Source organism: Globicephala melas, chromosome 16, assembly GCF_963455315.2.
Source record: "Globicephala melas chromosome 16, mGloMel1.2, whole genome shotgun sequence".
Taxonomy (NCBI): Eukaryota; Metazoa; Chordata; class Mammalia; order Artiodactyla; family Delphinidae; genus Globicephala; species Globicephala melas.
This window is the reverse complement of record NC_083329.1, coordinates 53,151,367-53,174,670: the sequence shown is the minus strand read 5'-3', so window position 1 is coordinate 53,174,670 and position 23,304 is coordinate 53,151,367. Positions and strand designations below refer to the sequence as shown.

The following is a 23,304-nucleotide window of genomic DNA, read 5'->3' as shown; positions in this document are numbered from 1 at the left end:
TTTCTTTCTTTCTTTCTTGGATTTGGTTTTCTTATCTGTGAAGTGAGATGAATCTGCCCTTCCTGTCCCTTGTGGGGTTACTGTGAAGCATACACCCTTCAGGTTTGAGAAGCAGTGTGTGCAGCCCCTGAGTTAGGGTGATACCCTGGTTTGGGACTGCTGCCGTCACGCTGACGGCTCTCAGCAAAGTGCTCACCAGCCAAGGATTCTGGGAAGCCCATTTCCTCCATTCTTGGGCCTGGTGGGGTTGGCCAGGGCTGGGCCTGGCTGGGCGTTGCTGTGGTTTTTCCTCAGGAGGCCGCAGGCTGGTAATCTGAGAGTAAGTGGGCCTGGGCAGGCTCCTGGAGGTCTGTTACGTCTCGCTCGCCCAGTAGCCAGGGAGAAGTTCCTAGAGCCCTGATGTCTATCAGCTGGATAGCTGGAGGGACCAGCTCCTCCCTTCTTGGGCTCTGTCAGCCTGTGCTGCGTGGCTGCGAGCCGTGGCGGGGCCATCGGGATCCTGGGTCAGAGCTACACTTCTGGTGCTGCCTCAGACTCTGCGTATGTCCTGGAATTTGGGAGAGCTGAGGCTGGGCTTTCCTGCATGGGTAAGGTTTGGGGAGGGGTCGGGACGTGGGGCTAGGCAGAGGTTGACCCTGAGGAGAGGTTCGATGAACCCCCTCTCTGTGTTTTCCCTGTTTACCTGTACTAGCTGCTGGGGCCTGTGCCAGTCTATTCTGCAGGGCCCAGGAAGCATTAAAAAAAAAAAAGCGGCTTTGAGGAATTTGTCGTCCTGATACTCTGGAGAGGGGCCCTCACAGCAGCTGGAATTAAATGAGTGTCCCCTGTATCTCTTTCATCCACACCCTGAAGTCTGAGTGGTGAGCCTGGGAGGGTCGAGGGCAGCAGCATATCCCAGGACACACAGTTCCAAGGCAGGGTCTGTGCTGATGCATCAGAAGCCCATCAGGGCACCATGGGATAACCGGGCTTGTTGGAAAGTGGCAGGTGGAAATAAGGGATATGGCCGCCCCAGCTTCAGATTTGGCCTCCCAGGGATGGGCGACTGGGCCCTACACACCCACTGCAGCAGTTCGGGCCATGTGTGACTCTCAGCTTTTGGAGTGTTTTGATCCCCAGTCTGGGGTGCCCACTCAGCTTGCTCAGGTCCCTGCTCTTTCCAGGCTTCTGGCTGCTGCCACCAGCTGCTCCAAGGAAAGGCCCTGGTTGCCCACTGAGTGACCATTGCCACGAAGAGACCCTGTTTCCTCTCCAGATGACCTCCCTAATGTCCGGCCACCCTGCAGCTTGGCTGTCTGGTTTCAGCCCTTCACCCCTGCGCCAGACAGACAGGGTCTGTCCCCCAGGGCTTGGTCGGGGAGGCCAGCCCCAGCCCCAGCGGTTCTCACACTCTGGGTGAGGGGTCCAGGAAGACTTGGAGCTCCATATTGTTTAAAAAAAATTATTCTGACACTCGTGAAAACAGTAAGGCACGCGTTATTCAGGAGTGTCGTGATAGGTATAAGGACTACAACAGTGGGGAATGGGGTTTTGCAGTAGGGGAGAGAGATTGGGCTCAACCCCAGATGTTACAAGGGAGCAGAGGTGGGTGGGTGGATGGATGGTAAATTTATAGGAGGGGAGGGTAATTCTTTGCTAACTGACCTGACAGTTCTTGCTGAAGGCAGGCTAGGGTGATCAGGTGTCATGTGGCGGGTGCTACACGGGGAGGAGGAGGAATTTGGTCAGATGTGGAAGGTGATCAGCTATGGAGGGTGGGAGATCCTGGCTAAACTGCCTTAGCGGGATTCCTGCTAAAACTGGACTCTACAGGGACAGAGACAGAAGCCCGGGTTTGGGCCTCATGGGGCAGAGGGCTCAGAGGATCCTGACTAGTTTGGTCAAAAGGACACTGTCAGTGTACGAGGCACTAGCCTGAGCTCATCAGCACTCACGCTTGTCGCTCAGGAGTGGTGCCCGGCTTTGTGGGCGTCACTCCTTTGCTTCCAGAAACCTAGTCCTTTTCTTTTCAGCACCTACTGGCTCCTTGGCCCCTGGCTCCTTCACTCTTGGCCCCTGGACCGCCCTCTGCATCCAGGAAACAGTATGGACCCGTGGCCTTGGTTCCCTGTGCCCCCGCCCCCCGCCCCCAGGCCAGTGCTGGCTGCCCTTGTTGCCAGATCTGTTGGGAGCCAGATAACAGCCATTTGACTCTGGACAGCCCTCCCTACTTGACCCTCTTTCCTTGGCCTGTGTACCTTGTGTTTCCTGTTCTCTGCATCCTGGGCAAACCAGTCTGACAACTTTATGGATCTCCCTCTCCCACAGGCCTGGGACCCAACTGTCTAATCTGCCTGAGCTGGGCCAAGGGAGGTGCAGTGGGTGATCCCCTCCCTCCCCCCTAATGCCGCTCCAGGGGCCTTCTGGCCTGATCCCCCGCTGCTTCCTTCCGCTGCCCAAGGCCTTCGATCCTCCTGGTTTTCTCTGCCCCTCTTGTCTGTTTGGTCACACCCTGCGCAGATGACCCTGTTGGGTGTGTCTGCTACGCCTGGGGGGGCTCCTGTCTGGACAGTCAGCTTGTTAGGAACCAGACCCCCCGCTGTTGTGAGAAAAAAGGGTGTGTGCAGAAAATCTGACGGCTGCGGGTTCGGGCCTTCCCCCCTTCCTGAAGGCTGGCTTCCACCCCTGCAGGGGACAGTGGCTCTGTGCAGCCATCCTACCTCCACTGTCATCGTCTCCTGGTGTCCTAGCTGCTTCCTGTGAAATACAAGTAATGATATAAACATGGACAAGGGGGCCTGTCAACAAAAGAGCTGGTGGTAGCCATGGGGTATTCATTCATTCCCGAGGGAGCAGGGAGGTGCGAGTGGTGTGTGCCCTGGTGGAGGGGTGGGATGGGCAGGCCTGTCGGGGGCCCCTCTGGGCTAGGGAGTCCTGAAGCTCTCTCTGTGGGAAGACAGATGCGGGGAGGTGGGGGCTGCAGGATTCGTTGTGTTGAGGGTCAGTGCCTACCTGGGTGTAGGGCACTGCGTGCTCATGCAGAAAGGCGGTCAGAGAGGGGCCGGCCTGGGGTTGATGGAGGGTTGTAGGATTCTGCACCGGAGGTGCTGAGGGCCCACTGCGGGCCCAGGAACTTGTCTCTAGCAGCTGAGGTCTGAGGGCTCCAAGTGCCTGCGTGATTTTACTTGTTGTGGAGTCTCATTTGTGCTCCTTAATTTGGGGGCTGCTTGTCGAACATTGAACACTCATCAGAAAGCCTCTAATAGGATAGGGGAGCCAAACTTAACATCTTCCCTCTTTCCAGCCACCTTTGTCTGTGGTCTGGGTGGTCTGCGAGTCATTAGGAGATCTTTGTGGTGGGCTGCGAGGTGGGCCAGGGAACTTCTGCTAGGTAGAGAGAGCTCCATCCAGGAACCACTCCCCTCCCGCCAAGTGGTCTCACCCAAACGGTCTGGCCAGTCCTGGTTCTAATAGGCATTGTGTCATACCCCTCAGAAGCAGGAGAGAGACTGGGATGGTTATTATATTGTTCCTTAGGGGGAAAATCACTTGGAGGAAATACATCAGTGCTTCTGAGTGCAGAGTATTTATTGATGCGTCAGTTAAAGTAGGCTTTTAAACAACATGTGCGTATTCCCTTAGTAAGGAACAAGTGTGCAAACCCCTCTCACAGCTCCATTTTGCAGCTTGCATTTCCTGAAAGGTACAGGGAGTTTAGTGGTTAAGGGGTTGGAGTTTAGAGCTGGGATTTTGGAGAAACTGTTTTTAGCCTGTTCTTGGAGTTGGGCCAGGCCTAGAAATCTGTTGAAATAGCTTTCTTCAGCTGCTAAAATTGGGATGAGTTTGTAACACCAGGACCTTGAGCCTCACTGATGACTGGGGAGGGCCCTGAGAAGGGTCCATGCTGAGGCCTGGGATGCCTGCGGCTCAGTGCCCCCAGAACCTGGGGGTCTTACAGTCTCATCGTGGACCGAGTGAACCTGGCTACAGATGGTCCTCTGTATGCAATAACTTAGGTTTCCCTTCTGCCTTGGTCAAAATCGGCTCTTGGTCTTCCTAGGAAGGCTTTCTATTTTGGGACTTGGGGAGGAGTTGTGAACAGGGAACTCTCTGAGTTGGTAAGTCTGTCTTTATTCCAGAGGCTGGCACTCTCTCCCCCTTTTTCCCCCCTTCTTCTTGTTCTAGGGAGATGCCAGAAACTGCCTGCAGAGAGCTACAAGCCAAATTTTTTGTGCCACGAACTTTAGGGATTTTAAATGTCAATTTAGTTTTAACTTTTTTCTTTAAAAAAGTACGTAATGAAAGATACATAAAAATATATAGTGAAAATTAATATTTCTACCCCTGACCCCTTCAGTTCTGCTCCCCTGAGGCCCTGTCACCATCACCAGGTGTTGGGTGTCTAGTGAAGCGTCTCTGGCCTCCTCTTGTTTATCACCATGCCGTACACTACTTAGGGTGTTCTGATTTATACCCTAAAGTTTATCTTGGGATTGCTCCATTTCAGCACACGCAGTGCAGGCCATTCTTTTTAACGGCGGCATGTTATTCCTCTGTGTGGTCAACCATGATTCACTTTATCAGCCCCCGGTGGATGGACATTGAGGTTGCTTTCAGTGTTTGGTTCCTCCAAGCCAAGCTGCAGGAATGCCTCACATGTACATTCTCAGAGGTCTGTCGTAGAGATGGCTAGACGGGGAATCCAGGCATGGGGTGCTTGACCAGAAAAGAAACACGCTGTTTTGATTCCAAGAGGGAGCATGAACATTTCAGAGTTTTTCTTTTGGAGGGATCTTGTGTTTCTGCAGTCAGAGCCTGTTTCAGCTCAGGTCAGCCTGCTTCCAGGGCACCTGGTGTTTGCAGCTCTTGGCTGTGCCCTGTGGGCCTGCCTGTGCGTCCAAAAGTGTGATGTAAGAGTGTGAAGAGGCAGTCAGAGCCAGATAGGGTCTAGGGAGGTTCTGGGGAGGCGGGGAGTGGGGAGGCTTTTCGTACCTGGGTTTGAGCGGCCCCGGGAGTTTGCAGGAATTGGGCCAGGTGTGAGGTCCGGCATCCTGGCTGAGAAACAAACAAGGAATTGAGAATCAGTTTTTAGAAGAGCAGATTCTCCCTGGGTTTCAGGGGTTGGTGTGAAGCCTCTTGTCCAGGCCCCACTGGACCTTCCGCGGCTCTGGGATCCCCCATCTCCCGCCTGCCCAGAGGCTCTGCCTTCTTTGTACCGCTTCAGGGCTCTGGGCCTGACTGCCACCCTGTGATTTTAAAAGCCTGTGTACAAGGCACCTGGTGTAAATAATAGATGGGTTTTTCTGTTTTGAGCAGGCGGCTTCCTTGCAGAGCAGAAGCAGGGGGTGAGGGCAGATGGGGTTTTCTTCCTGGGATGGGTTGGGGCAGGGAGAGGGCTTACGTTGGAGCCATCTACTGGGATCCTTCTGGGAGTCCTGGGAGTGCTCTGGCTGTTTCCCCATCCTTGTGGCCACCGTGTACCCCAGAAAGGACCATAATCTTCCCCTATCTGGCTCTGGCCACCCCGTGCCTGCAAAGGGCAGGGCAGGAAGCGGGGAGATTTTAGGGCTGGCTGGCAGATAGCCCCCCTAAAAAGAAAGGTGCCCGATATGACCCTGACCTGGTGAGTTTGAGGCCTGCGTCCCTGCCCTGTCTCTCCCACCATTGCCCTTACATGCCGCCCCTGTGAGAAGTCCACAGCTTCCCATGCCCACCGCTCTGTTGTAAGGGGCTTGGAGCTTGGCAGCACAGAAGTTTCTGTTGTGGCCGGGTGGCAGCTAGGGCTGACCTGTGGGGCTGAGGAGGTGGCGCCTGGGAACTGACAGTGGAGCTATTCATGGGCTCTGCCCCGGTTTCCTGCTGCCTCCCATTGTGAATTATTTTGGGGGGAGGGGAGGAGGAGAGGGGGTGGCCAGTGGCTCCATTGTTGCTGGTAGCGGGAGCCCATTATGCTAATAGAAGTCCTTTAGTGAACAGATCTTAGCCACTCCAGGGCCCCACTCATGTTCTCTGATGTTGGGTGAGCTGCCTAGCCCAACCCTGCCTTCTCCCAGTGCTCCCCATCCCTGGAAATCTGGAGGGACCCTGCCCTTTGTGGGTACCTCTGTCAAGATTCCCCTTCCCCCCTCAAGCCCCCTAGCTGTGCCTGGAACCCCCCTGGGTGTGAGAGCTCTGAGCAGCTGGGCAAGGAGCAGGGGTGTCCAGTGCCTGTCTTATCAGCCACCTGCCCGCTGCCTCTGGGAGTGGTGTCTGCCTGGGCTTTCCCAGCCCAGCTGCACCCTTGGGTGGGGGCCAGGCGTGTGCCTGGGTAGCTGTCAGTCTTGAGGCCCCCATTTTCCTTTGTACCTCAGCGCTCAGCCCGGTGTCCCCTGTGCCTCGCTGGAGCACTCAGCTGTAGAAAAGCCTGCTTGCTGGCAGGCCGGCCTGCAGTCTCTCCACCCCCCCCCCCACCCCGCTGCCTGAGCCACGGCCATTTTCCTTTGTTCTGCCATCTCCGGGCTCTTGAATCTCAGGCAGGCGGCGGCAGGCTGGGCAGGCAGCAGGCAGCGGGTGCACAGCACCAGCGGAAGCCCTCACGACATGAATCTTCCCACTGAGCCGATGGTGTGCAGTCTGCCGGCTGTACCGTCACTTCCCCCAGCTGTACCCCCAGCTCCCCGGTGGTGCTGAGATTTCCGTTTGTTTAAAGAGGGTCTTGCATCTTATTGGATCACAGTGATGCTAACTTGTACAGTGAGGACAGAGAGAGGGCTTGCCTGTTTGTGCCACTGAGGGTGTGTGAGAGGGAGAAGGATGGGGGGGAGGGTGAGTTCATGGATGCCTTTGGGAGCACCAGCCTCCTGGTCTTTGGCAGAAAAAGCCACTCCCAAGTGTAAATTTTGATCCCTTTACCTCCTGGTCCTTCTCCATGAAAGAGTCGTGTAGGAAAAGCTCTTAGCATTTAGTGGCAGGGGTAGTTGAGAAAACAGTAGGTTTTTTTTTTTGGTCTCTGTGGTTGTGGGAATTTTTCTCCAGCTGAGGGGAACCATCCATCCCCTGCCCCTTTGCATCTGCATGTCTCTCATCCCCAGTTTTTGGTGGGCAAAAGGAGCTTCCTCCTGGGGGTCTGATTTCACCCAGTGTGAGGTCACAGGCCAAGCTGAGGGTTACTCTCCGGCATCTCTTTCCGAAGTGTGCCCGCCCCAACTCATACATCTCCAGCTTTCTAAACCGCAGCCGGAATCTGAAATGTAGTCCCTCTGCCTTTGACATAAGAGTTGTCTGGTATGAGAACTCCGGAGTTCTCACTACTTTTTTTCGTGTTTAGCATTTTTTTTTTTTTTTTTTATCTTTTCAAAACCCATCTTGAGATCAGCCTGGCTGTCTTATCTGACTCTTATCAGCCAACCTCGCAAATTAGGAAGCAAGTCCCAGCCCTGGACAGGGTTGCCCCTTGGAGTGCCCTTGTTTCAGCAAATGTTGTACAAGACTCAGCAAAAATAGCTGAGTTCGCAGTCATATGCATTGAAACACAGATGCAGCTTTTAGGGTAGTTGGGCCCAAACAAGTGTGGGAAAGGTCGTGACTGAGGCAGCACGCTGCTCCGGAAAAGCGCCGGGAAGTAAGGAGAAGGCTGAGGTTAGGTCCCAGCTGTGCGACTGGCCCTCTGGGTGACCTTGGCGATTCATTTCCATGGGGGTAGGTCTCTGGAAAATGGAAGGGTTGCTCAGATGAACTTCGGACGTTTTTGAGCTGTGAGTCTTTGAGTTCTATGAATCTAAGTCCAAAATGCTTGGTCGCTACGCTGAACCCCTCTCACCAACTCAGGGTACCTTTTTGGAGGAAATGTCATCAGATGGGGTTAACGGAGGGCATCTCTTCCCCGGGGCATTTCTTCCTCAGGTTCTTGAGGGGCTGGTGATGGTGAAACCCACCCAGCCTGAGCCCAAAAGCACACGGCCAGTCCTCAGGGGCTGAGTGTGGCACCAAGGAGCCCACTGAGAAATAGTCCTGCCTCAGACAATGGCATTGACCCTTTTCTTGGAAATACCACGTTCCCTCTTTGGTGAACCTCTGGGGATGGAAAGAAAGCTCTTTATTTTACCTCCCACCAAAGTGAGGCCAGGCTGTTAAAAGTAAAAACAAAACCTATAAGACAGAGATACCATCTGTACTTAAATATCCAACTTGGTCCTGGGGGTGGCGGCTAGATTTACATTTTGTCTTTATTTTGTTAAAAATTCCAGGAGGCAAAAACGGGTTTCTGGCCCTTTATCTGCCTTTCCCCACCCAGCCTCCACCCCCTGGGAGGCCTCCTGTGCCCCATGGCTTTCCTCCCATTGTCTGCCGGGCCGGGATCAGCCTTGTCACTGTTCTGGGCTGTGTGTTTCTGCCCTGCGTCACAGGAGGTCTGTGGTCTTGGAAGATATCCAAGGGGCAGGGAGTCCAGCTTTGATAAACATTTGGTTAGAGTAGCTTCCACAGCTGTGAAATGGGAATAAAAATAACCTGTGAGGATCCAGTGGGATGCACTAAAATACTGAGCAAATTCTACAGTTAAAGCATTCCTCCGAGAGAGCTGATTGCATCCCTGTCAGTGGACGCACGATTAGGTGGGTGGGCTTTCCCCCATGACCTGCCTTTAAAGGTCCTTTCCCTCCATCAGTGTTACTGCTTTTCTTTTGGGCCCCTTACACCCTCACTGTTCAGAGTACTGCCCACTGGGCAGTACTGGCAACACCTGGGAGCCTGTAGCGCTGCAGACTTGCCTCACAGCAGCTGACGCAGAATCTGCTTTGAACAAGATTCCCAGGTGATTTCATGCGCTTTCAAGTTTGAGAAGCACTGGCTCAGACACCTCGTCCCGCCCTGCACCACCCTGAGACTCTCGCACCTTCCTCTGTCTCTTTTGTGGTTTTGCTGTCTTCACCCTCTTGCCCTCCTTAAAGCTGCCGACTTTAAAGGGCTCTGCCAGCTCCGGCTCCGTGGCTCCCACCCCCTCGGGCGTGCAGTTTGCAGCAGGTAGCCCTGGGCCCTGGCGGTGTCTGGGAGGTGGGTCTGGGGATCGTGGAAGCAGCCTTGGCGGGCAGCTGGCTCCCTGAAGCCTGCTGGCGAGGTCAACTTTGGGGCACTGAGCCGAGGAGGTAATTGGAGCCCTCTTTTGTGAAAGGGGGTGCAGAGCCTCCCTCGGCCATCTGGTGCCACTTGCCCCGCCCCATCCGTCCAGCTGGGCGACAGGAGATCAAAATCAGGTTGTAAATGTTGTTTGCTTTTTGTAGAAACACAAAGCTTTCTATATATAAAGATGTTTTGGTAGACGTTGAAGTTCAAATAAATAGTCCAGAAAAGGGATTGTAAATTAATTTTTTTTAGTGGAAAAATGTTTGAGATGACTCTCCTGATTTCGCTAGGATTGCCTGCCCTCCCCCTGCATTCTGGTTGAGGTGGGTGGAGGGCTCGTGGGTGTGAGCTTGGGCCCCCAGGCCTGGGGATGCCCTGGCTTTCCGGGACTGTTTTAGAGACTAAGCCGGTAATCTTCTATCTCTTTGTGGATTCTTCTCAGCTTTTTTCAGTAGAGTTCCACCATTGATTTGCATTTTTAAAAAAATCTGCTTCTCCCTCCCCCACCCCTCTTATTCCTCTTCTCTTTTACATTTTTAATGCACTTTGTGATATTTATTTACTTTTCTCCAGCGGGCTTCACCTTTTGCTTTCGTCCCTCTGTGAGCCTGACCCCAGGCTGTTTGCCTTGCTCGGAGGCCAGGAGCCAGGCTCTGCCCTGGCCTGGTGAGCCCCTGTCTGCCCAGGGCAGGATTAGGGGGTGCTCCCAATGCTGACCTCGGAGTGAAGTGGGTTGCTTGGTTGTCTTACAACACAGTATATTGTAGTGAACTGTGCAATTTTGGATACAAAGATTTTGACTATCTTAGAGCCACAGTATTTTATGCCTTTCAGGCATGGAGAAATGGAGGAAAAGGAGTAAATGTGTGTAATTCTAAGTTCTCCTATATAGTTTCTTTGTGTTGGGGCAGAGGAGGGTGGGGGTAGGGCAACCCCTGCAAAGAGAACATTTCCCACCTACATTAGACGGGCAGGTCACATCCTCGCACCGGAGCAGCTCCCCTGAGGGAGCAGCTCCCCTCAGCTATTGGAGCAGAATTTACTCCTCTCCAAGAGCAGGCCCACTTGTCACTCAGTATGTTTGCTGCTGTTAGGAGTGGCCCCTACCGCAACTGTGTCAGCCCTGCAAGGGCAGCCACACCGGTGGGGTCTTGGTGCCATCCTCAGGGCCTGGCCCAGAGCTGGGGCCACACTGGGGCTCTGTTGAGACTGTCGGCTGCCACCATGCTGGGTTGTAGCGGTTAAACCCACTGCTGTGGGGAACATTTCCTGACCAGCTTCCCGCCTCCTCCTTCCTTCCTTCTTGGGCCCCATCCTGCCCTCCTGCCCCTGCCTGACTGCATTTAGCAGAGGGAAGCGTGTCCTGAGCCCCCTGCGTCGGGCACGGGTCTCACTCGAGTTCTTGGTGTCCACAGCCCCATTCTAGGTGCCTGGCACGCAGCAGGTGCCGGGACATGTAGAAACAGGTCCTGAGGTGTTCATCTCCCACAGCAAAAGCCTTTCCCCCAGGGGCTCGCAGAGTGAGTTAGGGCACTGGTGGATTGCTGTGCCCTCGGCTTCAGTCGCGCCTTGGCCTTGGCTTAGGCCCTTCGTGGGGAACCTCAGGGTGGACAGAGGGTCCAGGCCTCTGGGTCCTGAGGTCTGGAGGTCACAGCACATAGGCCTCATGGGTTCTTGTCCATGCTGAGGATGTTGCTGTAAACTGGGTCCAGATTACCACGTCTTGTGTGCACCTGGCTTCTGGGTGTAGACATTTTGTGTGCACTTAGGTTTTCAGAAACAGGCCTGCTGTGATTATCGGGGCACAAGGTGCCGTACACCATGACGGCAGGGCTCCCCATCCTCACGTGAGCAGGCGGCTTCACCTGCAGCAGCAGAGGGAGGGCAGCTGGGAGGCCAGGACGGTGCCAGGCCTCCTTCCCCACAGCCTTTTGAGAGGCTGGGGGGCAGCAGCTGTGGGTGACCTGGCCCTGCCTCATCTGGGTGGGCAGGCACCACCCTGGTGCTGCCTGAGCAGTTGAGTAAGCTTCCTGATGAATCATCTTCAAGATCTGTGTTTGGGCCCCAGACTTGTTTGTTGCCCAAATGTTTTTTTGTTCGTTTGTTTAAAGGAAAATGGCCACAAATTCTACATTTTACTGGAGGTGAGTTATTTGGTAGACTCTGCCTTCATTTGTTTTGTTTGTTTTTTGATCTTTCGTCAAGATAAGACTCGGGTTATGCATTTTGTGGTGTGTCCTCAGTGTATCCCTTCAGGAGGGATGGATGTTGGCTTGAGGACCTCATTACTAGGGATGACAGTGGTGGTCACTTGGTTAAGGCCGTATCTGCTGGGTTCCTCCACTGCTGAGCTACTATTATGTTCTTTGTAATTAGTAAGTGTCCTATGGGGAGATACTTTGAGACTATGTAAACATGCTGCTTTCTCATCAAACTTTGATCAACTGGTTTTAGAACCTGTTTACTGAATGTTTTTGTGTCATCCCCTGCCCCAGTTCACATATTGAAATTCTAGTGCCTGGTTTGATGATGTCAGGATGTGGGGCCTTTGGGAGGTGCTTAGGTCATGGTGGTGGAGCCCTCAAGAATAGGATTAGTGCCCTTACAAGAGACCCCACAGGGCTCCCTTGCTGCTCCATCTTGTGAGGACATGGTGAAAAAGTGCCAGCTTTGAACCAGGATGAGGCCCTTGCCTGACCATGCTGGCACCTTAATCTTGGGCTTCCCAGCCTTCAGAACTGTCAGGAGTAAACTTCTGTGCTTTAGAAGCTGCCTGCTCTGTGGTATTTTGTCCAGTCTGGTGTTTTGTTATAACAGCCTGAACAGACTGAAAACCCATTATCAGTTATTTCTGTTGTGGTTGCTGAGTGGCAATGATTTAATTACATTAATTTTACATTTATCATTCTGCTGTAAAGAACTTTCCCTTCTCCTCCACTTGTTTATTTATCCATTTAAATATATTAGAATGGACTCATGGATTCTTACTTTATTCAATGAGTTAAAATGTATTAGTATTATTGTTTATTTTGACACTCACATTGTTCCAGACTGGGCCAGCGGGGGTCCCTTCAAACTGACGGCTGTGAAGGACAGCTCTTAAAAATGTGAATTTCCAGGTCTGTCACAGTCCTATTAAACTAGTCTCTATGTGCAGTTTGGAAAAAGCTCCTTGAGTGATTCTCCTGTTCTGTGGAATTTGGGATCAGCTGGACCAGGTCGGTCATTTTCAAGTGTGTAGCTCATGGAGCCTCCCCTTTCCACCAGCCACTTGAAGAGGCCTGCTATGCCCACCTCCATGCTGGGTTTCTGGGTCAGAGTCTCTTTGTACAAAAGCTCTTGTAGCTTGAAAAGTAATAAAAATAGTAAGTTTGAAAATCGCTGCATTAGGTGACCTCCATTCCAGGCCCAGCATTTTTCCCGCTGAGCCCTCACCTCCCCACTTCCCTCCTCTGACCTACATCCCTCTCTCCCTCAGCTTCTTCCCTGGTGACAGCACTGAGGTAGACAGATGTCTCCTCACCAGATTAGTGAGGGGCCCCTTGGTGCTCCTCAAACTCAGCAGGTTTGGGGTTGTGGGTTTTTGGTGGTGGAAGCTCATAATGCCGTGTTTGCTAAGAACAGAGTTTCATACAGGAAGCCAATTCATACAGCACTTAGAATCCTAGGCCCGTTGGAGAGCCTGGTGGGGCTCAGAGCTGGTGGCCTAGGCTTTCCTGGACCTCCACCTGGAGGCTATCCCAGGTCCAGCAGTCAAGGGCCTGAGGGTCTCTGAACTCTGGGAACCTCCCTTCTCCCACACCTGTGTGGCAGGGCCTGTGCTTGTGACCCTGTGATAAGGGACGGTGGCCCACCCTAATGCCTGGCTGGCTTTGTAGTGTCTTCCCATAGTGAAGAGTCAAACTTCCAGACCCCTGTGAGTGGCTGCTGCCACCATGTCCAACCTTGCACTGTTTCTGGCAGACTCTGAGTATGGGGAGTTGGGTCCTGAGGGGTATGGGTTAGGGGAGGACTTAGACACTTCTGAGGGTGAGTCAGAGCTGAGTGGGGAGCCCGTGGACCTGACCCCTCCTTCCCCTCTCAGGGTGGCGGTGCCCCAGGGCTGAGGCATGACGTCCTTTCTGTGTGTGATTCCCATGGGCAGTGAGGCAGCCTACTCTGGCCTGCCTTTGTGACCATCTCTCCTACTGGAACCCATTTCCCTTGAAAGTCACCTGTCTCCTCCTAGACTTCTCCCCTTGGGCCTCCCTGTTCCTGCGGCCAGTACTCAGTGGGTACTGAGGACCTGGAAAGTCCAGGGCCTAAGGTGTGCTGTTTGGAGGTGCAGCAGGGTTCCCAGCTCCATTGGGAATATGGCTGCCCTTCCCTGGGATGGGCCTGTGGGCAGGTACAAGTACTGGGAGCCTCGAAGCCCAGGTAGAAAGGTTGAATCTTGGTGAATGGCTGAGTCTGGAGAATGAGGCAGGGGGGAGCCAGCAGGATAACTTGGGTTCTAGCTCGGGATATGAGTGGATGGTGTTGTCCAGATCAACATAGTTCAGCTGGGTTCTTTGCTTAGGGGTCTTACATGGCCCAAATCAAGGGGTAGGCAGGCTGCATTCAGAAGAGGTTCTGGGGCAGAACCTAGTTCCTTGCTGTTTGTTGTAGAACTGAGGTCCTGTTTCCTTGCTGTCAACCAGGGCTACCCTTAATTCCTGGAGCCTCTCTCTGGTCCTTGTATGTGGCTCCTCTGTCTCAGATCCAGCAACAATGCATTGCATCCTTCTCATGCTTGGAATCTCTCTGACTACTGCCCTCAGCTGGGAGAAGGCTCTGCTTTTAAGGGCTCATGTAATTACACTGGACCCACTCAGTTTCCCTATTTTAAGTAAATTGATTATCTTGATTACATCTGCAAAATCTCATTTGTCCTTTCTTTTATATGGTTATAAATTATACTTCCTGTTTTTTGACTTTGCTCAGTAAAAAGATGGCAGTTAAAAAAATGTTGAAGTCATCCTAGAGATCCATGTAAAAATGGTGGATTGAGTGGACACACCTAATTTTATTTTATCCTTAAACCCCATAAAAGTTAAGATAAAGGGAATTTTAAAAAAGCGATCAATCTACGAGGACAGGGAGAATGGGAAAGGAAACAACAGCAAGAAAAAATTTGCAAACCAATAATTAGATGGGTGAGGGGCTCAGTTTGAAATGTAGGAGTTGGTGTCACCATATTATTATTTTAGGGGGGTTTGCGGGGGAGGAGCATCAGAGGTGGCTAAATATAAGAATTGTTTGAAAGCAGTTGATGTGGTTAGAGCCCTTTCCTTTCTCAGTGGTGCTTGGTGACTGCTTCTTCCCTTTAGCTGGACATTGGAGATTCCTTCTGCTGAAGGAGAAACCAAGGGCCTGGGAGACTCCAGGTGTTCTGGGAGGTTCATATGAAGACTACCTCCATTCCCCAGCCTTTTATCCCACTTGGCTTCTAAAACACTGACAGCCAGCCCCTTACCTTTCAGGCAGGAGATTAAAAGACACTTCACTGGGGAACCTGACCGGCCTAAGAGGAAAGAACTAAAGATGCTGATGACATCTTTAGCAGATGGCCCAGCCAGATCTCCCTGCACAGAAACTCACCTGCCCAAGAACTCAGTGCTACTAGTCAGTTCTTAGGCATCTATTCTTAGTCATGAGGATTACCAAAGATTGCTAATATCTGAAGAAAGTACCTAACATGAAAGGAAGCAAAACAAGTAGGGGGGAAAAGGCAACTTGAAATAAATATTCTATTTAGAGAGAATATTTTGAAAAAAATTAGACATTTTCTCAGAGAGATAAGAGAAATATTATATCTATGAAATATGAATAGGATACTCTACAAAAGGAACATTTAGAAAACAAAAAAGTATTAAAAGTTTAAAAGAGTAAGAGCAGAGCAAAAATATCAGAATTATTAGAATAATTAGAATTATTATAAAGTTGAAAGAGTCTTCCAGAAAATAGACAAGAAAGATGAAGAGATGGATAATAGAGCAGAAGAGGTAAGAAATTTAAGGAATCAGCCCGGGTTCCCATATCCATTAATATAGGAGCTGCAGAAGGAGAGAACAGAGAAAAATGCAAGTGGGAAAATCATCCAGAAAAAAATTTCCTAGAAAGATATAGGTTTCCATATTGTATGGACTCATCAGATGTTGAGCCAAGTGGATGAAGATAGACCAGTACCCTGAAATGTCAGTGTGCTGGGGAGAAAGGGATGATCCTACAAGTTTACAGAGAGAAAGGAACAGGTTAAATACAAAGATCAGGAATCCGAGTGGTTTCAGCCTTCTCAATACCCTGGATTATAGGTAGGGCGACGCCTTCATTATTCTCAGTAGAATTGACTCCCAACCTAGAATTCTATACACAGCCAAGCTTTTATTCAGAAATGAAGGTAAAATAAAGATGTTTTCAGACATACAGGGTCTGAAAAACTTCCCTTTTGCCCTGAAGATTTCCTCCACAAAGGTGAACGAAGACTGGCTCTCTCGTAGGCTGTATTCCAAATGAGGCAAAAGGGAGTTCTGGGACCCAGTCCAGATTAAAGCCGCTCAGAGGATTCCAGGAGAGGTTTCTTCTGGAAGAAGAACTAGAAGTAGGACATCTTATGTGAGTGAACTTATTGAGAGGAGATTTGGACAACTGGCATTGAATTGGGGGTTGACTATTAATAAATTCATAGAAAATTAAACAAACAGAAAAATAAGAATTATTAACTCCAGAAAACAAAAAGTTGTCTAGGAAAAGTAATCATGGTAAGACAAACATATCATATACAGAAATTTCTAAGAGATATTTGGGAAGTTAACGTCAAGACCAGCTAGAAGTTGAGGGAGTCCCTGGAAAGGGCAAGGCCTGGCCTTGCGACCTGGGATCTGCTGTTTTTCTCAACACAGCTTTTACAGTCGCTGATTCGTAGATTATGTGCAGGGACAATTTTGAAAAAAATTAAAGCAACAGCAAATCTAGAACACATGGCCTGTGATAAGGGGAAGTCCTGTTTCACAAAACTCAGGGGTGCATGTAACTATGTGTGCCCTGGATTGATTGTTAAATGTGCTTCTTACTGTGGGCCATCGTAAAAAATTTGAAAGCCATTGACTTCTCATTGCCAGTTCCCTTTGCACACTTCTGAATTGTCCAAGTATTTTACAGTTGAGAGTGTGCTACTTTTTAAATTAAATAAAGTGGTGGGAGGAAGAGGGAAGAGGAAGGAATCTTACAAGTTAATATTATTATCCCAAAGTAGATGAGCCCTGTTTACTTTGCCTACAGAGGTCATCACACCTGGGGGGCCAGCATCCTCCACCAGCAGTGGCCTCTGTTTATTTTTTTAAATTTTATTTATTTTATTTTTTTATAAATGTATTTATTTATTTATTTTTGGCTGCGTTGGGTCTTTGTTGCTGCGTGCCAGCTTTCTCTAGTTGCGGCGAGTGGGGGCTACTCATCGTTGCGGTGCACAGGCTTCTCATTGCGGTGGCTTCTCTTGTTGCGGAGCACAGGCTCTAGGCACGTGGGCTTCAGTAGTTGTGGCACGCAGGCTCAGTAGTTGTGGCACGCAGGCTCAGTAGTTGTGGTGCACGGGCTTAGTTGCTCCACGGCATGTGGGATCTTCCCGGACCAGGGCTCGAACCTGCGTCCCCTGCATTGGCAGGCGGATTCTTAACCACTGCACCACCACGGAAGACCCTCAGTTTATATTTTTAATACAAAGGTGGTAATGGTAAGTGCGATGATGAAAACCTTTTTAGAAAATCACTTGTATGTCTACCAACCCATGAAACCATTTTCACGCTTTTAGTTTCCACTTTGACCTTTGACCACATGCTTACAAATTGTTTCATAATTGCAAACCAGCATGTTTAGATTTCATACTTAACTCATATTGTTTTTCTTCTTTTGGTTTCTTTCCTTGAGGCAAATTCTGAGTCATGAGTTTACTGGATTAAGGGTCTGACTTTTTTTTTTTTGAATTTGAATGTCTGTAACCGTATTGCTTACCAAAGAGTTAGTAACGGTTTACTCCCATGCCAGCAGGGTATGCATGCACTAGCCTCACCGTGGCTTGCCAGCAATAGTGGTGGTGATTTTGTTAAACTAAAAAGTGTAAAACACTATCTGCGGGTTGTCTTTAAGTTTCATTTCCAGTGACTATGAATATTTTTCCATTTATGAATTGTATTGTCCTTCCATTTCAGTATAACGCCCGTATCCTTTGTCTATTTGTCTAAAACTAGGATCTTTTGTTAAGTATGAATTTTTTGTTTTCTTTTTTTTTGACATAGAAAATAAACTCATGTTCACCAAAGGGGAAAGGGGGTGGGGGACAGATAAATTAGGAGTTCGGGATTAGCAGATACAAACTAGTACATATAAAATAGACAAACAACAAGGTCCTACTGTATAGCACAGGGAACTATATTCAATATCCTGCAATAAACCATAATGGAAAATATCCTGCAATAAACCGTAATGGAAAATTACCTTGCTGTACAGCAGAAACTAACACAACTTTGTAAATCGACTGAAGTATGAATTTTTATATGTTGCAGATAGTATTTACCCTTTGTCATAATAGCTGCAGCTGCAGGTAGCTTATCATTTGTGTTTCCTTTTTAATTTTAATGTTACTTTTAATTGTATGGGAATTTAAAAACTTACCTGTTTTATATTGATATTTTTGTACTTTTCATTGTGTTTTCCTGTTGGCTCAAAAGTGAAGGAGATTGGTGCGTGTGTGTGTGCGTGTGCGTGTGTGTACATGTAGCCTTTAATATTTAGATTGGTTTTAGTGTGTTATTCAGTTCCTCTCTGATCGCAAACGAGCTATCTCAACACTTAAAATAATTCTGACTTTCCCCCTTGTTTTAAGAAGTTGATGTTTTGACAAACACATGCCTCCTATTTGCCACATAAATGCTTTATTCTGTTTTGATAACTTTTGGAGTTGAGACAGTTTGTGGACTTGGAATTAAATTTTTCTGATAATTGTTTTCTATGCAAAAACCACAAAATAGCTTTTGGAGATTCTTCTCAATTGTGGTGGTAATTAGTATTTGTGAAAAGTTTATTCATCTTCTGTTAGGAGGCAAAGTTCTTAGTCTGTGTATGTATTTTAGGGTAAATGGTCTTGGTGTTAATTGGTTAGCTGGTAGAGAGCTGAGTTCTGCCTTCCTCTGACGTGACTAGGGTTACCAAAGAAGGTGAGAAGTCAGGGACCACAGTCACTCTGGAGTCACTTTGGCTAACTTTTGGGTCAGATCTGGTTTTGGTTTCAGCGCCGCTGTCCTCATCGCCTTCTGTTCTTTGGTCCTTGGTAAATTTCTGGTAACACCTCAGGCTGGTGTCTGCGGAGCACTCCACAGTCTTTTCTCCTTCACTGAGGTTCTGAAGCTGCCAAGCCAGACCTCAGATGCTCATTGGCTTCATTCCCCCCCAAACCCAAGGCCCTGCGTTGGAGGATGTGGCTTAGGCTAGGGTCCAAACAGGTCTAACTGTTACCTCCTTCCATTTAAATTCTGGGACTTGCCTGTGTGGAGACCTGGATCTTCTGGCTGAAGTTCAGGACCTGCTTCTCCACCTCCTGGTCCCAGAACAGAGCGAGCAGGTCAGGAGTGAGAGGCAGCCTTTCCTCCCTGCTCCTTAGGTGAAGTATGGGCTGGGGTCACTCTCCTCACCTCCTGGTTCGTTGAGTGCCTTCTCTTCCCATGGGGAGGAGGAATAAACAAGTGGGTGAAGAAAGACTAAACGGTTTCCTGTCAACAGTTTCCTCTTCTGTGGGTTGGAATGGGGAAATAAGTGTCATTGAGACACCCTGCTCCAAGACCTCATGAGGTTATTTTGGTCCAACACAAATGGCACAGTCCTCATGCGAGTGCTCTGGTGGGGGAGGGGGGTGGCAGGCATGTAAGGGGACATATCTGAGTGTGACACACCATCTGATGGATGATTAGGGTGTTTCTCTCTGATCATTCCCTGGCATGGACCTGGCTGGTATAGTTTCGCGTGTTTAAGTTACCAGGGAGTGAGGGCTTGGGGTTTACGTCATAGTTGTTGAGATTCTCCGGGTGTGGATTCGGACCCTGACATCTGTGAAAGCAGAGTTATTTCCTGGTTGTGAGTCTTTGTTGGGGTGAGACCCTGGGAGCCCAGTGGAGGAGAGGGGAGCAGATGGTGAGAAAAGCAGCCCGCTGCAGAGAATCCATATTCCAGAGCACAGGCTCCCTGCAGCCTGTGTGCCAAGGAGATCCCTGTGGCCTTTCCATGTTCTCCCTGCTTACCTGGCTGGAGCTGAAGGAGACCAGGGATCTCCACATGGAGAGTCCCTGTGTCACCTCAGGGTCATCGGTTTTCAGAGGCCCTGGGCAAGCGGGTAGGGATGAGGTCTGCAGTGCTGTGGAAAGCATACAGGCCAGTGCTAATTAGCTGGCTTCTTTGTGGAGCCAAGACCAAGGAGAAAGAAGGGAACCTGGCTTTGTTTACTGCTTCAGAGCTCTGGGGAGAGCTCTTTACTATGCTTAGGTTAAATGATGTCCAAGGAGCGCCCTCTTGGATTCCCGAACATTCGGGTACCATGCCTGAGCAGCCCTCCCCAGTTCCATGGAGGGCACGGCCATCCACCTTCTGGCTTCTTTAGGATGCACAGATGGGGAGGTGCATTTGGCCTTCCAGGGAGCAGGATTGTCTTGTCCATACAAAGAACGGGGTTTCTGCCACTTAAACATTTTTCTGCCTCATAGGTCATTTCCAGCCAAGCTGGCTATTCTCTGTCTTAAACTTACTTGAGTTTTAGAGTAAAAAAAATTTTCCTGTGTGGATTAATTCACTCATCTGCAGCTAGGAAGACAAACCAGTGCTTTGGGCTTTTGTAATCTGCGAAACACAAGTGGGTGAATTTTGGTTACTTTTAGTTAATTCCTTACCAGGAGCCATGACTACTGCACTCCCGGTCTCTGTGCTGCAAACACAGCTGACAAGGTCCTTCCACCTTTGCAAGATCCCCAGAGGGACTACAGCCTTCTGTGCCCAAGCTGATACCTCGTCCATTAGGCATGGCAGGAATCACCTGGGGAATTTGTCAAAACTGAAGATTCTTGGCCCCAACGCAGACCTGCTTATCAGAATCTCCAGAAATCTGTGTTTGGAGTAAGTCATTTTGATGCTGCCGGCTGATCTCCTGTGACATTAGGAATCAGTTGTTAAGGCCCCATTTTAGTTGAGGATGCTGAGGCCCTGAGAGGCAGACGCTTGCCCAGGTCAGGTCATGTCGCTGAAGGAAGGAATCTCTGCCTGAGAGCTCCTTTTCCTCTCCCTGCAGCCACCCTGTGTGGCAGGCTGTGTTCAGGCCTCCTGTGTGTCCTTGTGTCCAGTATTGTCCCTCATTACCTGGGGCTGTGTTCACACGCATTCTCGGAGGGCAGTTTTGTAGAATTGCTGCTCTGCTGGTGGGATGGGGAAGTGGGCATGGGGCTGCTGGGTCACTGCCCCTCCCTGGCTGGGTTTGAGGCCAGGCAGGCCTACACTCCCAGCTGGGCCTTGACCACGCTCCCATTGCTCCTGGAGGGAGGGGAGCCAGTGGGGTGGTGTCCAGGCTCTGCCTGTTGGTTCTGCTCTGTGGGAAGGATGGTGGAGCAGTCAGAGCACCCGTTTCCAGAAGGATGTGGTTTTCATGTCCCTGCTTGGCAACACTTTCTCAGAACGTTACAGACCAGTGGCCAGGCCACCGAGGCCACCTTACAGGAAGGGATTTTGCCGTTGCGGGTGGTTTGTCTCCCCACTGCCAGAGTAGCCTTGTTCGTTTTTGCCTTAGGCTCTGGGTTACATCTTGTTCCTCTCCTCACCCTGGGGAGTGGGGCGAATGGGGGGGGGAGCATTCCCTGTGAGCCTTAGATCCCACCCTGGGGGTCAGCTTGAGGCAGGCACCTGCCTCCTTCCCCACCATTCAGCCACTGTTTGACAGCAGGGGATAATGGAGGAGTTAAGGGTTCACCTAGGTTGCCATTGGGGTTCAAAAAGGAACATAGTAAAGGTGGACCAGGCCCTTGGAATTCACTCCCCTTTGAGGGCACCCTCGTTTGTGCAGGCTTTGGCGGATGGACACAGATGAAAAAGAGTGGCCCCTCCTTCACCCTGTGCAGTTCAGCGTTCTATAATCCAAGATTTACTGCAGCCCCAAGAGGCCAAAACAGTGGTCCTGGTAGGTGGGAGATTAGGCAGAGGAAGGGGCAATAGGGTGAGGGCTGGCTGCTGTGGGCTCACAGGATCTCCCTGCCCGGGCCAGGGTGCTCTGCCTTCCTTACCCTTTGAGGGTGAGCTTGGGAGGTTGTCTCAGAAAATGTTAGATGAACAAATATGGCTTTTCCTGACTGGTCACTGTTAGGTCACGTCCAGACCTGCCCTTTCATCTCTTCTTCCTAAACGCGGCTCTCAGTGGTCAAGCCCTCATTTCTTCCTTTGGTTCCCTCGACTCCTGGCTGCTCTGCCCCAGGTAGCTGTGGGTGGAAAGAATGTGGACTGTGGGGAACCCCCAACCCCCACCCCCACCTCCCTGCCTTGGTTTAGATCCTGCGCCCCACATGACCTTTCTGAACTCCTGTTTCCCCATCAGGAAGTGGGGAAATCAACCCAATGGAGAGGTGATGAGATAATGTTTGGGAAGGTTCCCAGCAGAAGTCCTGGTATTTAGAACACACTTTTGAAAAATCACCGTTCTCCATTCTTTCAAAAATTCTCCTCTTATTCTTTTGACTGTTTATGGAAAGTTGACTTCACCTGATTTTTGTCTAACCTGTAGCTGCCATTGATAGTAAACCCGCGTCTGGACTAGTAAAAGAGCACAGGGGACAATTTGGGGATTTCTGGAGCCTGAGTCTGTATCTTGCCTTTGCTCTTTCCTTGGGGAGCAGGTTTTGGGGAGATGTTTCCAAACTGAACCAGCTGTCTCATCACTCCTCCTCTCTCCGCAGATCCTGCTTCTCAGAAGATGCACTATTATAGATACTCCAACGCCGAGGTCAGCTGCTGGTACAAGTACCTCCTTTTCAGCTACAACATCGTCTTCTGGGTGAGTGGATGAGAGCAGCCATGTTCCCTGGCGTAGTCCTTAATTAGTAAATCATGCTTCTTCATGTTCTTTTGATTTGCCAGAGCCCCGTGAGGCTCTGGGTGAGGTGGCTGACAGTCAGGGTCCTGCCCTCATGAAACCAGTGACAAGTATTGGGTTGACCAAAAAGTTTGTTCAAAACACTGGAAAATCCAGTTCCGTTCAAAACGGAAAAACCAGAACAAACTGTTTTGCCAACCCAATAAATTATAAAGTAGACCATCAGGTGCTGTGATGGGGAAGGCCAAGGTGATTGAAGACTAGATTAAGGGGCCCTACCCCAGCTGTGGGGGTTTAGGAAGATGGGGCTCTGACCCAGATGCGTGTCGGTTTCCCTCCATCCACACCCCAGGAATGCCCCAATGAGGCATCAGCTGCCGGGTCCTTTGTGCACATTGGACTGTGGGCCAGGCCTTGTCCTGGGCTCTGGGAGGTAAGGGTGGACAAGGGGAGTAAAACCCTGTCCTTGTGGTGCTGGTGTTCAATCAGAAGGGGTGTTAGCCTACTGAGCCTCAGAGCAGGGAGGGGGAAGCCGCTTGGCCAGGGTGGTTGGGAAGCACATTCTAAGGAGAGGTGGCTTGTAGGCTGAGACCTGAGTACTAGTGAAGACACAGCTATATGGGGTCTTGGGAAGAAAGCTCCAGGTAGGGAGAGCAGCATGTGCAGAGGTCCTGAGGCAGGAATGAACTTGGCATGTGCAAGAAGCAAAAAGAAGGGCATGTGGCTGGAGCTGAGTGAGTACAGGGCACAGGGGACACAGGTGAGGACGCGGGCATGAAGAAGCCAGGTCATGCAGGACTGTATGGTTCCCAGTAAGTAGCTGGAATTCTACTTCTGTCAGTAACTCTTGGTAGGTTATAAGTTGGATGGTATCATCTGATTTTGGAGTGATTCTGCAGAGTGAAGGCATGGATGGTGGTCCCATGTTCTGAGATGGGCATTTGGGGCAGAAGGGTTTGAATGGTCTCTTAGCCAGCCACATGGACATGTCAGTGTCCCGTACCAGTGGCCATCCTGGAGATGAAAGTCTTGGCCACCATCAGAGGAAGGGGTGACCAGATCATCGAAGGAGAGTGTATTGACTGAGGAGAGGAGGG

At 50.4% G+C, this 23,304-nt stretch overlaps 1 protein-coding gene across 6 annotated transcripts in view; it reads left to right on the top strand.

Annotated features, from left to right (window-relative positions):
* The window catches only part of TSPAN14 (tetraspanin 14), a 55,008-nt gene that overhangs the window by 4,526 nt on the left and 27,178 nt on the right, over positions 1-23,304 (top strand). For 3 of the 6 annotated variants that reach the window (XM_030862765.3, XM_030862761.3, XM_060286590.2), the window contains exon 2: positions 22,071-22,168. In XM_030862765.3, coding sequence (XP_030718625.1) covers positions 22,088-22,168 — 81 coding nt within the window. In that variant the 5' untranslated portion in view covers positions 22,071-22,087. Of the gene's footprint in view, positions 1-8,548; positions 8,571-8,832; positions 8,980-20,053; positions 20,251-22,070; positions 22,169-23,304 lie in introns of those variants that run through there. The other 3 variants (XM_060286591.2, XM_030862763.2, XM_060286589.2) reach the window with 3 other exon arrangements.